Genomic DNA, 16,607 nt, shown 5'->3' with positions numbered 1-16,607 from the left:
TAATCAACGTTTTCAAATATATTATTACAAATACTGTAACTTTCATTATTTTTGATATCTTGTTGCAAATTTATCTCCGGAACATTAACAATCGTCATTTTATTTCATTTCGAATTCAATTTCAAAAAAATAGTTTAGTTGCCTAATTTGCACAAAATTGAAAAAGTGTAGTCACCCCCGTATAGTCACAGGCTAATCACATTAAAATTGATTTAAATTTATGAATTTAAAGAATAACTATAAAAATTTTCATGATGTGATTATAAAATCAAAAAATTATTTCCTTATACATAAAAATAATTTAAAAAAAATTAACAAAATCAAGATGTTTCTGAGGGCAATTCTTTATTGACTCAGCTATTATATAATACTCAGTATTAATATATAATACTTATATATAATTAGTATAATATATTATTTATTAATCAATATTATTAATATTTATTGGATCTGACATATTCAGGTATCCTTATGGCACTTGTGTAAAGTCTCGACTATCCATTATCATTTGCCTTTAAAACGATCAGATATATTTATCATAGGCATCTTCACATCATATTTTTTTACCAAAGCTCTCCAATGCAACATGTCGATGCTCATAATGACTTGCTGTTCATCACCCGAGTGCTGTTCATCATTCGAGTGCTGTTCATCAGTCCGAGACTTTTTCAAAGGCCTTAACCACAAATCTTCATTTTCTTCAAAGAGCTCCACATCTCTATCTCGAACTAGAAATGACACTTGGAAAATATTGTCAACGGGTTTTCCAAAGTCTTCAGGATCTAGAACGATTTGGAAGTATTTTATAGGTTTCATGTTATTGTGTTTAAAGTGTCTCATGATTTGGCTCTTGACTTTTTCCAGAATTGCTGAGGTTTCTTCGGTTTGTTCAGCCTTATCGATGCTATCAGGGCAAGTAGATTCAATTTCAATGGGTTCCCTTTGGGTCCTCTGCCGTTTCTGCCTTACTTTTATTACTGGTGTTTCAAGATTGAAAGTGCTGAACATACTGTGCGAGACAATAAATTAAAAAAAATGTATGGACAGGGGTTGGCAACCTAAAATAACTACTTGAAAGTGGCAATTTGCCTTCAAACAAGATTTTGCACCATTTTAATAAAACAAGATTTTGCACAATTTCAATAAGACTCAATTTTAAAATTCCTTAAAGAAACTTCAATTTCCAAAACTATAAAGAAGAAAACAGAAGAAAAACAAATTGCTGCTACTTTCTATACTGTAATATAAAATTTTCAAATGCTTAGAAATCACAAATTCGATTTTTTGTGAATTTTTAATTATTTTTTTTTTAAACATTTTTGAAAATTTGTAAACATTTGAAAAATTTGAGTAATGAAAAAGTAGAAAAAATGTCTTTTTTACAAATACCCATAATTTTTTAAAACTTAAGTTTTTATGAAGTGGATAACAATAACTTACTCTACGGAAAATTTTGGAAAAAAATATTTTGGAGCCTTATAACATATTGCTGTCACGGCAACATTATCTTATGCTTGTTTCTTGTTAATGAAATTGTCAAAATGCTTATCTGGGACTCTACTGACGAGCAAATTAAACGAGGATAATAAAAGAAAACGACTCCACTGAGCAAACATTAAGCAAGTCAAAAATATTAGTCACACAGTTTTGAGACAAACAAAACTCTACTGACGAACAAATTAAACTTAAAAATGTTTCGGATTTTAATTTTAATTCTAGCTCATATGAGATAAGGTTCTCTAATATGAGATAAGGTTGCTCATCAGTAGAGCCCATTTTTCAATTCTAAATTAAGTCTGCTGGTCAGTAGAGTCCTTTTTTTATCTTCTAGATTTATAATTTATTTGCTCGTCAGTAGAGTCCTTTTTTATCTTCTAGATTTATAATTTATTTGTTCGTCAGTAGAGTCCTTATTTTGTCTTCTAGATTTTATAATTTATTCGCTCGTCAATAGAGTCCTTTTTTATCTTACGATTTATAATTTATTTGCTCGTTAGTAGAGTCCTTTTTGTTATTGTTTATATTATTAACTGTTTGAAAGAGAAGTTTGAGATATTCACGATGTTTCAAGTCATTTTGAATCGAATTCATGAACAACAATTTTGAATATCTGGCTAAAATATTTTTGAAGTAAAACTTCTTTAGGCGCGACTGGGGAGTAAATCTGTGAAAATGCAACGGAAGAGCGTTACGGCAAAGTCGAGTGCCAATGATTCGTCATTCGTTCTCGATTTCTATACGGGTCGATTGTGATTGGTCGTCGTGTCGCGTGAGAGGGTTCTTTGATTGTATTGCACTCTTTTTTTATTCTAGCCGACGTTGTCAACCCCTGTCGACGTCTTCTAATCCATATGTAGATTAGCATGTGTCACTTTTTTTTGTTCTACAAGAGCAATACTATAGTCATATAATAACTATGATAATCACAAAAATCACGTTCACCGGTGCCATGAATTTTATTCGATCCGATCCGACGACTAATTCGCTTTTAATTGCTCCGAATGCTAATTTTTTGGTAGAGGCCGACGACGGAGGAAAAAAACATTACGATATTTTGGTGAGATTGTTCTTGGAGTAATAATAAATTTAGAAGAAAGAACTCTACTGACGAGCAAAGTGAAAAAGAACTTAGAAGAAGAAAAACATGCTAGTGGCGAGCAAATTGGAATAGGACATTTAGAATACTAAAAAGGGCTCTACTGACGAGCATAAAGGAGCATGGCATATAAGATACATGAAAAGAATCTACTGACGAGTAAACTGAAAAAGGACATAGGAGATAAAAAGGACTCTACTGACGAGCAAACTGGAACAGGAGATAGGAGATAAAAAGAACTCTACTGACGAGCAAATTGAAAAAGGAGATGGAAGATAAAAAAAAAATGCTAGTGACTAGCAAATTGGAATAGGATATAGGAGATGCAAAAAAGGACTCTACTGACGAGCAAACTGAAAAGGGGCATTTAAAATACCAAAAAGTACTCTACTGATAAAGGAGGATTCTACGGTTTTTAAGAGAACGGAGCGTCCGATTTTAATAATTCAAAAAACATTTTACTTGTATTGACAAGGTAAAGAACCGATCACATTTTCATAAAGGCAGGTGTAGCGGTTTTGGAGATCTAATGAAAAAAGTAAAAAAAATGCCATTTGGCGGTCAAAAATGATCATTAGACATATGCACATCAAATTATCAGATATTTTATAGAGATTTTAACAATAAGTATAAATTTTGTTTACATTCCTATGGGTTCCGTACCAATGTTTATCTGTTAGACTGCGTCGCGGCGCTTACGCGCTTCGATATTTCGACTCTATGCAGTTAAAGCAGTACGATTGCTTTGAAAAAAAGTTCAAATAAGATTTTTTTTTTTAATTTTTTTTTCCAAAAAAGTACTTTTTTGTCTAATTTATAGTTTCTCAAAAATCTTATTTTTTTGAAGTAAATTTTTTTCAAAAATGTTAATTGTTTTAAAAAAAATAATAATTTTTGGTACGGAAAGTTCCAGCAATTTGCCTTAAGGCACGATGCCTTAATTGCTTTAAGACAGAATTCCACTTACAGCTAGTTTAGCTTCTAGATTTGTAATGAATTTTCTTGTCAGTAGAGTCCCTTTTACCAGTATCACCTTTTTGCCTTGTTTGTTAGTAATTTTTGTATTTCTCCTTAATTTTGATTGCTCGTCAGTAGAGTCCCTTTTTTCCCTTAACTTCTATTGCTTGTCAGTAGAGTTCAGTTCAGTTTTTCGTTTGTGCTTGTTTCTTAGTAGAATCCTTTTTTTATCTTCTAGATTTATAAATTATTTGTTCGTCAGTAAAGTCCTTATTTTGTCTTGTAGATTTATGATTTATTTGCCCGTCAGTACAGTCCTTTTTATCTTTGATTTATAATTTGTTGTGACAGTAAGAAGAAACGATTAGTTTTTCGAAAAAGCAATTTTTTTATTTCAAAATTTCAATTTTTACGTGATATCCAAAAAAAATATTTTTCTTTGAACATCTAAATTTGGATATTAATTTCAATTCTAAGGAAATGAATTATAAAAATGTAATTTGGGCTAGACTATTGAAAAATATGAAAATACCGCAAAGCTACAGTATAAGTGAAAATGTCGCACAGAATTATTTGCAAATGCGTTTAGACTGTGATTATACGAGAGCACTTTTTAAATTTGTGTAAATTAGGCAACTATTTTTTTTTAAATTGAATTCGAAATGAGATGACGATTGTTAATGTTCTGGAGATAAATCAATTTATTTATGATTTACATTTGATTTGCTCAGATATAACAAACAAGATAGCAAGATAAATAATGAAAGTTACAGCATTTGTAATACCACGTTTAAATTTTCTCAAATATTTCATTACGATACAGAAAGTACCAGCAATTTGCCTTAAGGCACGATGCCATACACCACTAGTTTCATTATCTTTTCCAGGGAGCACCATGGTCCTTCCTACACAACAGGCAGTTCCTCGGCAGTGCTTTATCCTGCTGCCGGAGGCAGTGATGACTATGCGTATGGAGCAGCAGGTGTGAGGTTTGCTTTTACAATCGAGTTACCAAAAGGCAGTGATACTGGTTTTGATCCTGAACCCGAGGATATGATGAAGATCTTCGAGGAAACCATGTTCGGGTTCAGAGTTATTGTACGGATGGCCGGTGAACACTTTTGAAAGTAATAAAGATGTTTTGTTAAGCATGTTTTTTTGTTTTAATGTGAATTGTAGATTTGATGCGTGATGTAAAACTTTTTAGGGTAGGATAGGATAATGAAGTTTTTGGTTGCAAATAAAGATTGCATTAGTAAGAGATAGAAATAGTGAAAATCAGAATGAGATTTAGAGAGAGATATAGAAAATAAATGCATAATGTGCATGAGAGACTTTGAGATTTTATAGTGATGAAAAGAGAAACAAGATATAGGTACAGTTAGAGATAGAAACAAGGTAGGAGATAGAGTCTCTATCTTGTTTCTATCTCTAACTGTACCTATATTTTGTTTCTCTTTTCATCACTATAAAATCTCAATCACTCTATCATAGAGTATATATCACTCTATCATAGAGTGATATAATGAGAGCTTGACAGAATGCAAAATAAAGAAGTACATTTACAGACAGAATGAGGTATGCTATAATATAATGTGAGACTTTGTGGTGGGAAGAGGGTAATTTTATTTTGAATATCACCAAGGGAGAGAAAGGGTCCAAAAATCCTTAAAAAGTCGATCACGTGATTAATAGATGCCCTCTTAGATATTTCAGAAATAAATAATTTTAACTTTGCAATTCAGTTTATATATTTTTTATAAATATGAATAAGGTCCTTCATTCTAACATTATTTAATTAATTTACTTAATATTTGTTTATTTAATCTTCGATTAAATAAAGCGTCGTGGCGAAGATCGTTATCGCGTTGACTTTGTATGATGTATACTTCAGAGATAAATAATCTTAACTTTGCAATTCAGTTTATATATTTTTTATGAATATGAGATAAAATCCTTCATTCTTACTTTGCTTGATTAAATTTGCTTATTTACTCTTCAACAATCCGTCGTGGCGAAAATCGTTAACGCGTTGACTTTGTGTGGATAAGGTCGCGCGATCGAATCCCCGCTCTGAAAATCTGAAATCGGGTATTTTCAATTGTAACTATAGATAAAAAATGTTTTAAATTGAAAATAAACCCATCCCGGGGAGGTTCCACTGCGCTGTGAGTTGGAAATGGAAAAAGCTCTTTGTCAGCCAATTTGTAAGCTCTTATATTTTATCTATAAAATACGAATAACTAAAGTTACTGTATTTATAATAATATATTTGAAAACATTTAAAATTCCTCGAATATTTGATTACGTATGGGAAGTTCCAGCAATTCCTTTATCCTGAAATTTATTTTTTAGTCTATGATTTTTATGTCTTATATATGTTTTATAGCTTTATTTTTATGCAATAGGAAATGAAAGCAACCAAGAGCATGCTCTTGCAGAAGATTTAATAAAACCAGAAGTGTTGGTGATACATTTTGCACATTTTAATAAACAGTGAAAAAAACTAAAAAATTTGCTGCCTTGGACACAGAGTTAAAGGTGAGTAACAATTTAGTATTTTTTATATAATATGTATGACTATGTATGATTGTTGTGGCGAAGGTCGTTAACGCGTTGCCTTCGTGTGGATGGGGTCGCGCGTTCGATTCCCCGCTCTGACAATCGGAAAGCGCGATGTGTATTTTTAATTGAAAATATAGATCAAAGTATGTTTCCAATTGAAAATAAGCCCATCTCGGGAACTGCGGTGTAAAATGGAAATGGGAACAGCTCTTTGCCAGCCAATTTGTGAGCTCTTATATCTATAAAATATGAATAACTAAAGTTACTGTATTTATAGTAATATCTATGTATTTAATAATAATTCAATATATATAATAATATCTATGGATTTAATAATTTAAAATTTGTTGGAATATTTGATTACGGTACGAGAAGTTCCAGCAATTTCTGTTACACAATGTTGAAAATTCCTTTATCCTGAAATTTATTTTTTAGTCTATGATTCCTATGTTTTACATTTTTTATAGCTGTATTTTTATGTAACAGAGAATGAAAGCAGTATTGAATACTGCTCCTGAGTGGAGGTTTCTGCAGCAGATTTAATAAAACCAGAAGTATTGCTGAAACAGTTTGCACATTTCGATGACGAGTAAAAAAACTGAAAAATTTACTGTCTGGACACAGAGTTGAAGGCATCTTTACAAGTGAGTATTTTTTATATATATATATATATATATATATATATATATATATATATATATATCGAATTTCGATAAATAATGACACCAATTCACTTTGAATTCATTTGTCGCTAAATCATATCTAAAAAAATTTTTTTAGATATGACTTAGCGACAAATGTTTGTATGTATGTATGTATATATGTATGTATATATGTATGTATGTATGTTTATATATATGATTGTAGTGGCGAAGGTCGTTAACGCGTTGAATTCGTATGTATGGGGTCGCGCGTTCGAATCTCCCGCTCTGACAATCTGGCATCGGGCAGCGTCATGTCCATTTTTAATTGAATATATAGATAGATCAAAATATGTTTCCAATTGAAAATAAAATTAAAATAAAAATAAATTATTTAGTTATTCGTCGTTTATTTTGGTATTTTAGTATTTTGATGATTAGCAATATGTGAATTTAGGTCATTTTTTTACTTTTTTTCAAATAGACTCATTGATGTCCAACATATTATTAAATTAATATTTCAATGAAATAGTTGTTTTTATTAAAGTGATAAATGTGATCATCACATTAGATAAAGTTTGTTTAAAATAAATTATATTTTCAAGTACAAAAGGTATATAATTTATTTTACAAACTATATTTATTGGATGCAATTTTTTGGTTTTGAAGCGATATTTCATATAAGCAATGAAAATAGACTTGTTTAATACTGTTATATTTTTTAAAATACAGATATTTCATTTTATTCATATAGGGGCGTCCATTAATCACGTGATCGATTTTTTAAGGATTTTTGGACCCCAAAATTATTTCCCTCTCCCCCACCAAACATCAGGTGTATTTTTAGTTACGAAAAAAATTGTAAAATATTGAATTTTTTTTTAAAATACAAGTAAAAAATAAATACATGTAATATCTTACTGTACACCTCCCTTGCTCATAATATTTCGTGATTTTTTGTCAAAACAAACCCCTCCCACCGCCTAAAAACCTCACGTGATTAATGAGCAACCCTAATGAATTTTCAACCTAATTTGTGTGTTTCTTTTACTGAAAATTATTCAATTAGTTTAACACTCGAGTATAATTACCTCTTAAGATATTTAGTAAATTATTCCTAAATGTTAGAATATATTGTGTGCAATGTGGGCTCTTCGACATCTTCGTAACAAAATATATATTGTCCTGAGTTAAGACTTGTGTAATTCAAATATCTTCACAAATTCTTAATCAGCACCTAAATAATCATAATTTAATTATAAAAAACCTATTGTTGTATTATAGATAAGAGTATTGTAAACAATTACTAATCCGTTTTTGTGTTATAGACATATTCATCGATATTTTTGCTTTTTTGAAACAGAGGATTCCAATCGACAAGAGTTTGTAGAGTTTCTATATCTGCAAGAATTTTTTATTCTATTATTTTTTTGTTATTTATTATAGCAATATATAAAATATATAAAATATAAAATATAATAAAATATATAAAATATAATAAGCTTATATTATCTATCTATATAAAATATAATAAGCAAATATTGGAAAAAATAATGGTGCGGCCTAAACAGATCATTTACCTTGTACAGAATAAACTGATCTCCTGATCCATTGTGAGACTACACAAAATATTTATTAATTTATTTTTATATAATAAAATTTTATTTATTAAGGTGTTGATTGAGAATTTGTGAAAATATTTAAATTACTCAAGTCTCGAATAGATCTAAACTTGTTACAAAGATGACGAAGAGCTCTCATTGCACACATTAAATTCTAACCTTCAAAAATAATTTACACAAAATAAGAGAAATATTATAAAATGAAGGAAAATATTACAAGAATAATGTTGAAGTAATTTTCAATTATAGAGAAAACACAAAATAGGTTGAAGATTCATTATCTATATCTATTTCTATTTCTGAAGTTGAAGTTTTATGCAGATCTTGGTGTAACAGCTAATTTGGTTCGGTCACTTGTTTTAAAATAAACCTTTGTACTATCGCTACATTTGGCACATAATTGTACATTGCAGATCCAGATTATAGTTTTATAAATTAAAAACTAAATCATCACTTGTAGAGATCTGTGAAAACTGAAAAAATAACAAAGATTTTGTGTATACTCATCGCAGTCATAATTATACTTGCAACAAACAAACTATAGTTATGTATAAAAATAATTAAAATTAACTTGTAAATTAAAATGTAAATAAGTTCACAGTAAATAAATTAAATAATAAATAAATAATTAATAAAATTGCTAATAGTTAATTAAATTATATTAAATCGTAAAATATTGACTTGGGCCTTATTATAATATTATTATACTGATGGCTTGTAAAATAAATAAATAAATAAATAAATTTATAATAGTTATATGCTCACAACACAATAACCTGACAATATAATTCATATTTTGCATAAGAATGTATTTGTATATTAACAAATAACCTCACAAATAGATGTTCATGTTTGTAAAGAATAAACTGATCTCTCGTTCAATTATAATCAGTGTAGCAGCTAATTTAGTTGCTCTTTCAATTATATTAAAGTGAATCTTTGCATTATTTCTATGTTCGACTCAGATGCTGTAGGTCCAGATATACTTGATTGTAGTTTTATAAATTGGAATTTCATTAGCTGTAAAAAACTAGAAAATTTGCAGAGTTAAAGGCACTTTTACGAGTGAGTATTTTTTATATATTCAAATTGTCCTTAGTATGGATGTTTTCGAATTTCCTTGCTCCCGGGGGCTCAAATAAAAATAATAAACAATTTGTGTTTACATATTCATCGCAGTAATAATAATTATATTTACAAGACAATAAGCTGACGATTTATTTTGTATTTAATGAATATATATAAACAAACAATCAGATAACCTTAGAAATATCAGATAACCTTTTATTCAATTGGGGGGACTTGCAGTCCCAACACGTGTAACAGCTAATTCGGTTTTGGTCACTTGTTTTAGAATGAACTTTTGCAGAATTATTATATCTGTAGGACCTGAATTCTACGATATCCGAATAACCTCACAAATAGATGTCCATGTCCCTACAGAATAAACTGATCTTTTGTTGAAATATAGGTACTTGCAGATCTTGGTGTAACAACTAATTCAGTTTGGACACTTATTTTACAATGAAGTCTTTGCTGTATTGCTATATGTGACTCTTAATTGGATACCGTAGGACCAGAGGTCTTTGGTAAGTTCAATAGCTGTAAAGAATTTGTGTGTATATACTTATCCATATGATAATTTATATAACTATATGTCCACAACACAATAAGCTTACGATTTAATGCCAGTTTTGCATAAGAATGTGTATATATATATAAACAAACAATCACTCATAACCTCACAAATAGATGTCCATGTCCCTACAGATCTCTCGATGAATTGTGGGGACTTGCAGATCTTCTTGTAACAGCTAATTGGGTTTGGACACTTGTTTTACAATGAAGCCTTTGCGGTTTTACTATATGTGACTCCTAATTGGATACCGTAGGACCAGAGGTCTTCGGTAAGTTCAATATCTGTAAAGAATTTGTGTGTATATATTCATCTAGGTGATAATTTATCATAATAATATGTGCACAACACAATAAGCTAAGGATTTGATACACATTTTGCTTAAGAATGTATTTATATATAGAAAAAGAATCAGATATAACCTCACTAATAGTTGTCCATGTCCCTACAGATCTCTCGTTGAATTGTAGGGACTTGCAGATCTTGTTGTAACAGCTAATTGGATTTGGACATTTGTTTTACAATGAAGCCTTTGCTGTATTGCTATATTTGACTCGTAATTAGATACCGTAGGACCAGAATTCTACGGTAAGTTCTATAGTGTTTTCTAGCCACAACGTATTTGTGTGTATATATTCATCCATATGATAATTTATATTAATTATACATTCACAACACAATAAGCTTACGATTTAATGTAAGTTTTGCATAAGAATGCGTGTATATAAACAAACCACATAACCCCACAACTAAATGTCAATATGCAAACTTTGCAACAAATTGGTATTTTTCACATAAATTATCATGTGAGATTATTAATTTTATTTATTTACAGACTTTATGTACGTGTGTGTACAAAAATTTGAGTTCATCATAATTGTTGTTTTGACATTTGTGCTGCTTTGAGGTTAGAAGTGGATTTTGAGTAAAACCAAGCAAAAACATATATTTTTGGATAGTTTATTATTAAAATATGACTACTAAATCATGCAATAATAGTTTATTAACATAATATTTCTATTTTATCCCCTATTATATCCTTTATTACTGGTTGTTGTAATTTTCAACTACAGAACAAATAGTGCTCACCCAATTATGTTTTTACTTGTTTTAGGATATTTAGCGTCACAAACACAGTTTTTTTGCCAATTCAGTTTGATTTAAATCGAAATTTTAAGTCGGATTTGCGTTTTTCTTCTTGAGATCTTTACAGCGGTATCCGGAGGTATAAAAGGCCGGCGTTAGTTGTCATGGAGCTCAGTAGTGCGTCAGATTTCGAACAGTAAACAGTGAAGTGAGGTTAAGTGAAAAAAGAGAGGTTAAGTGATAAAAATAGTGAATAAGTACTTATAAAGTGTATTACCGTGTGCAATTTGTATGTAAAAGGTATGCGATTCTTATTTTTATACTCCTGCACAATTATTATACTTTACTAGCTAAGCCAAATGTTAATTTTCTACGTAAGGTAAATTCTAAACAATTTCTAGATATTCAAAAATATTAATACTTTGGGTGTATAAGGATGTGTTGTTTGAAAGCTGTATACAATGAGGTATTATAAAAACAATAAACCCCATTAGTTTTTCTATATTTTGTCGATACAATCAAACTGGAAGTTTTATACACTTTCTATACAAAACATGGTATAATTCGATCCAAGTCTTTGTTGGTCTTTCGACTTATTGATTACATTTCAAGTTTATTTGATTCAAGTTTATTATAGTATTTGATTTGCATTGGGTTTACTTAATAAAGGATGTGTTGCTTGTTTGAATGCTATATACAATGAGGTATTATAAAAACAATAAACCCCATTAGTTTTTTTATATTTCGTCAATACAATCAAACTGGAATTTTATACACTTTTTATAGAAAACATGGTATAATCCAATCCAAGTCTTTGTTGGTCTTTCAACTTATTGATTACATTTCAAGTTTATTTGATTCAAGTTTATTATAGTATTTGATTTGCATTGGGTTTACTTTATAAAGGATGTGTTGTTTGTTTGAATGCTATATACAATGAGGTATTATAAAAACAATAAACCCCATTAGTTTGTCTATATTTTGTTAATAAAATGGAACTGGAAGTTTTATACACTTTTTATAGAAAACATGGTATAATTCGATCCAAGTCTTTTAAGGCCTTTCGACTTATTGATTACATTTCAAGTTTATTATAGTATTTGATTTGCATTGGGTTTACTTCATAAAGGATATGTTGTTTGTTTGAATGCTATATACAATGAGGTATTATAAAAACAATAAACCCCATTAGTTTTTCTATATTTTGTCAATACAATCAAACTGGAAGTTTTATACACTTTTTATAGAAAACATGGTATAATCCAATCCAAGTCTTTGTTGGTCTTTCGACTTATTGATTACATTTCAAGTTTATTTGATTCAAGTTTATTATAGTATTTGATTTGCATTGGGTTTACTTTATAAAGGATGTGTGGTTTGTTTGAATGCTATATACAATGAGGTATTATAAAAACAATAAACCCCATTAGTTTGTCTATATTTTGTTAATAAAATGGAACTGGAAGTTTTATACACTTTTTATAGAAAACATGGTATAATTCGATCCAAGTCTTTTAAGGCCTTTCGACTTATTGATTACATTTCAAGTTTATTATAGTATTTGATTTGCATTGGGTTTACTTCATAAAGGATATGTTGTTTGTTGAATGCTATATACAATGAGGTATTATAAAAACAATAACCCCATTAGTTTTTCTATATTTCGTCAATACAATCAAACTGGAAGTTTTATACACTTTTTATAGAAAACATGGTATAATCCAATCCAAGTCTTTGTTGGTCTTTCGACTTATTGATTACATTTCAAGTTTATTTGATTCAAGTTCATTATAGTATTTGAGTGCATTGGGCCTAAAAATAAAATGGTTTAAACTAATCTGTTTTTTCTTAAAGTTGTCTTAACTTCATAATGTACATTAACATTGATGTAATTAATGTAATGAAATAACTCACGTTTGTACCCATCCATGGGCTTTGTGCTGCTCCCAGCACCATGATCAAACATCCTTTTGGCCTCATCGCAATCTTAAATATAATATTAGGTGATATTATTAGGTGAATGTTACATACATTAATATACTTTTTAGGAGATTACTTACAAGTGTTACATTGATGTAATTAATGTAATGAAATAACTCACGTTTGTACCCATCCATGGGCTTTATGCTGCTCCCAGCACCATGATCAAACATCCTTTTGACCTCATCGCAATCTTAAATATAATATTAGGTGATATGATTAATGTTACATACATTAATATACTTTTTAGGAGATTACTTACAAGTGTTAATTAGACGTTGATTTGGTGTTGGTCCCCTATTAACTACTGATGTGGAATCAAAAATTTTAGATTATTAATATCAATATAAAATAACTTCATTTGATTTGCATTGGGTTTACTTACTGCTCTGTCCAGTAAATGCATGTAGCAAGATTTACATATATATATATATATATATATATACTTATATATATATATATATATAGAGTAAGTTCTTCAAGGGCATACATCAAATAAAAGGCAAAGATTTAGAAGTTAATCTTTAATTTTTCCAAACGTTTCGACATAGTATTTTATGTCATCATCAGTGGATATAAATATGGTCTTACATCAGTAGCTAGCGCTAGGAACACATTTTGCACTATCATATATCATTAACTTGTTTTTTTATATATTAATTTGTTGAACAGAGTATGGCAAAATATTTGTGAAAATATAATATATTTTGCACAGAGAATATATATTATATATTTCACAAATATTTTGCCATACTCTGTTCAACAAATAATATATAAAAAACAAGTTAATGTATATATGATAGTGCAAAATTGTGTTCCTAGCGCTAGCTACTGATGTAAGACCATATTTATATCCACTGATGATGACATAAAATACTATGTCGAAACGTTTGGAAAAATTAAAGATTAACTTCTAAATCTTTGCCTTTTATTTGATGTATGCCCTTGAAGAACTTACTCATATTTCTCAACATCAAAATTAACTACTTTAACATATATTATATATTATATAAAAGAGGATCGCTTAAGTTAGAACACTTATAACTCACGAACGGCTGAAGCGATTTAGATGAAAATTGGCAGGGAGGTAGTTTAGAGCCAGTTTTTATCCCGTGTTTCATTCTAATTTAAAACTATTCATTTAGTTTTATTTAATCTATGATTCTATCAATGATTTTATCCATGATATTTACTTTCAATTGTCACTGTCATTCGGTGTTTCTGTTTTGATACAAGTATATTTAAATGCATTTTTTAATAATATAATTTTTTAATCACCACAGAAAATTATTACGAAGTAGCAATAAATTAATTTTTAATAATAGCAAGAGATGACAACATGGACGATGGAGAAATTTATTTCTTGAAAATGGGAATGTAATCATTCATATACTTAGGTATTTATGTATATTTGTTATACGTATTTAAATAGAGTATTTGAGGTGTTTATATTGTATTATCAGTATAATCATCAACAAATTAATAAAAAAATAATTTTGAAATATAGTTTCTTAACATAACCTCAAAATTTGTAATGAAAATGTAAATAGAATGTAATGATAGTTTCTTTGCCCATTCGTATAAACAGTAAAGTGAACTATAAACTCAGTATGGTTGACAAATCATATCATTCTCAAACACGATGCTCTGAAAGAGCTCATTTGTATAATTATATACTCATTGGTATTTATAAAACATTCTCTAGATTATATATTTCATATTTCCTTTAAGTGATTTAAAATCAGAACCTAAATTTGAAATATATCAAAAGGGCATTTTGTGGAATAACTTATTCCCAGTTATAATTTCCCAGAATTTATCGAAGAATGAATAGTAATATTTGAAGGACCGGGGTTAAAAGTTCTACCACCAAAGTGTTCAAAACCAGTAAAGCTAAGCATTGTTTAACAACATTATTTGAAAGTAAAGGGAAAAAGATGTATAACCAGCTATAATCTTGATTCTTATGAGTTTGCTATTGGGCGATCAACGGTAGTCTTTGAAAATCCATAGTAAAAGTATTTTCTTCTGTTGGTAGTTTTTCAGCATTAGTTAAAAATGTAATTATTTTGTGAAATACCTTTAAAATAAAAAAATAAGACGTTGAACCTGTTTGCTATCTGGCGTTGAACCTGACTTTATGTACGTGTGTGTACAAAAATTTGAGTTCATCATAATTGTTGTTTTGACATTTGTGCTGCTTTGAGGTTAGAAGTGGATTTTGAGTAAAACCAAGCAAAAACATATATTTTTGGATAGTTTATTATTAAAATATGACTACTAAATCATGCAATAATAGTTTATTAACATAATATTTCTATTTTATCCCCTATTATATCCTTTATTACTGGTTGTTGTAATTTTCAACTACAGAACAAATAGTGCTCACCCAATTATGTTTTTACTTGTTTTAGGATATTTAGCGTCACAAACACAGTTTTTTTGCCAATTCAGTTTGATTTAATCGAAATTTTAAGTCGGATTTGCGTTTTTCTTCTTGAGATCTTTACAGCGGTAGCCGGAGGTATAAAAGGCCGGCGTTAGTTGTCATGGAGCTCAGTAGTGCGTCAGATTTCGAACAGTAAACAGTGAAGTGAGGTTAAGTGAAAAAAGTGAGGTTAAGTGATAAAAATAGTGAATAAGTACTTATAAAGTGTATTACCGTGTGCAATTTGTATGTAAAAGGTATGCGATTCTTATTTTTATACTCCTGCACAATTATTATACTTTACTAGCTAGCCAAATATTAATTTTCTACGTAAGGTAAATTCTAAACAATTTCTAGATATTCAAAAATATTAATACTTGGGTGTATAAGGATGTGTTGCTTGAAAGATGTATACAATGAGGTATTATAAAAACAATAACCCCATTATTTTTCTATATTTTGTCGATACAATCAAACTGGAAGTTTTATACACTTTCTATACAAACAGGGTATAATTCGATCCAAGTCTTTGTTGGTCTTTCGACTTATTGATTACATTTCAAGTTTATTTGATTCAAGTTTATTATAGTATTTGATTTGCATTGGTTACTTAATAAAGGATGTGTTGCTTGTTTGAATGCTATATACAATGAGGTATTATAAAAACAATAAACCCCATTAGTTTTTTTATATTTCGTCAATACAATCAAACTGGAAATTTTATACCCTTTTTATAGAAAACATGGTATAATCCAATCCAAGTCTTTGTTGGTCTTTCATTTCAACTTATTGATTACATTTCAAGTTTATTTGATTCAAGTTTATTATAGTATTTGATTTGCATTGGGTTTACTTTATAAAGGATGTGTTGTTTGTTTGAATGCTATATACAATGAGGTATTATAAAACAATAACCCCATTAGTTTGTCTATATTTTGTTAATAAAATGGAACTGGAAGTTTTATACACTTTTTATAGAAAACATGGTATAATTCGATCCAAGTCTTTTAAGGCCTTTCGACTTATTGATTACATTTCAAGTTTATTATAGTATTTGATTTGCATTGGGTTTACTTCATAAAGGATATGTTGTTGT

At 29.1% G+C, this 16,607-nt stretch overlaps 1 protein-coding gene and 1 long non-coding RNA gene across 3 annotated transcripts; both read right to left on the bottom strand.

Annotated features, from left to right (window-relative positions):
- Positions 1–504: 504 nt before the first annotated feature.
- Positions 505–1,008, bottom strand: LOC113381081 (EP300-interacting inhibitor of differentiation 3-like). Its single transcript, XM_026620069.1, has one exon. It carries the CDS (start codon positions 1,006–1,008, stop codon positions 505–507), a length of 504 nt encoding a protein of 167 aa, XP_026475854.1.
- Positions 1,009–9,724: 8,716 nt separating this feature from the next.
- On the bottom strand, positions 9,725–11,229 carry LOC113381082. Of its 2 annotated transcripts, none has more exons than XR_003367513.1 (3): positions 11,107–11,229; positions 10,061–10,301; positions 9,725–9,983 (listed from the first exon to the last, which is right to left on the bottom strand). It is a non-coding gene; the product is annotated as an uncharacterized LOC113381082 (long non-coding RNA). The 2 variants fall into 2 exon arrangements; XR_003367514.1 differs by lacking the exon at positions 11,107–11,229 and adding an exon at positions 10,440–10,636.
- Between the last annotated feature and the right edge of the window lie 5,378 nt (positions 11,230–16,607).

This window comes from Ctenocephalides felis, unplaced genomic scaffold (assembly GCF_003426905.1).
Source record: "Ctenocephalides felis isolate EL2017-DRISC unplaced genomic scaffold, ASM342690v1 CF-g0.4_SCAFFOLD_02560, whole genome shotgun sequence".
Lineage (NCBI taxonomy): Eukaryota > Metazoa > Arthropoda > Insecta > Siphonaptera > Pulicidae > Ctenocephalides > Ctenocephalides felis.
This window is presented reverse-complemented; position numbering and strand designations above follow the sequence as displayed.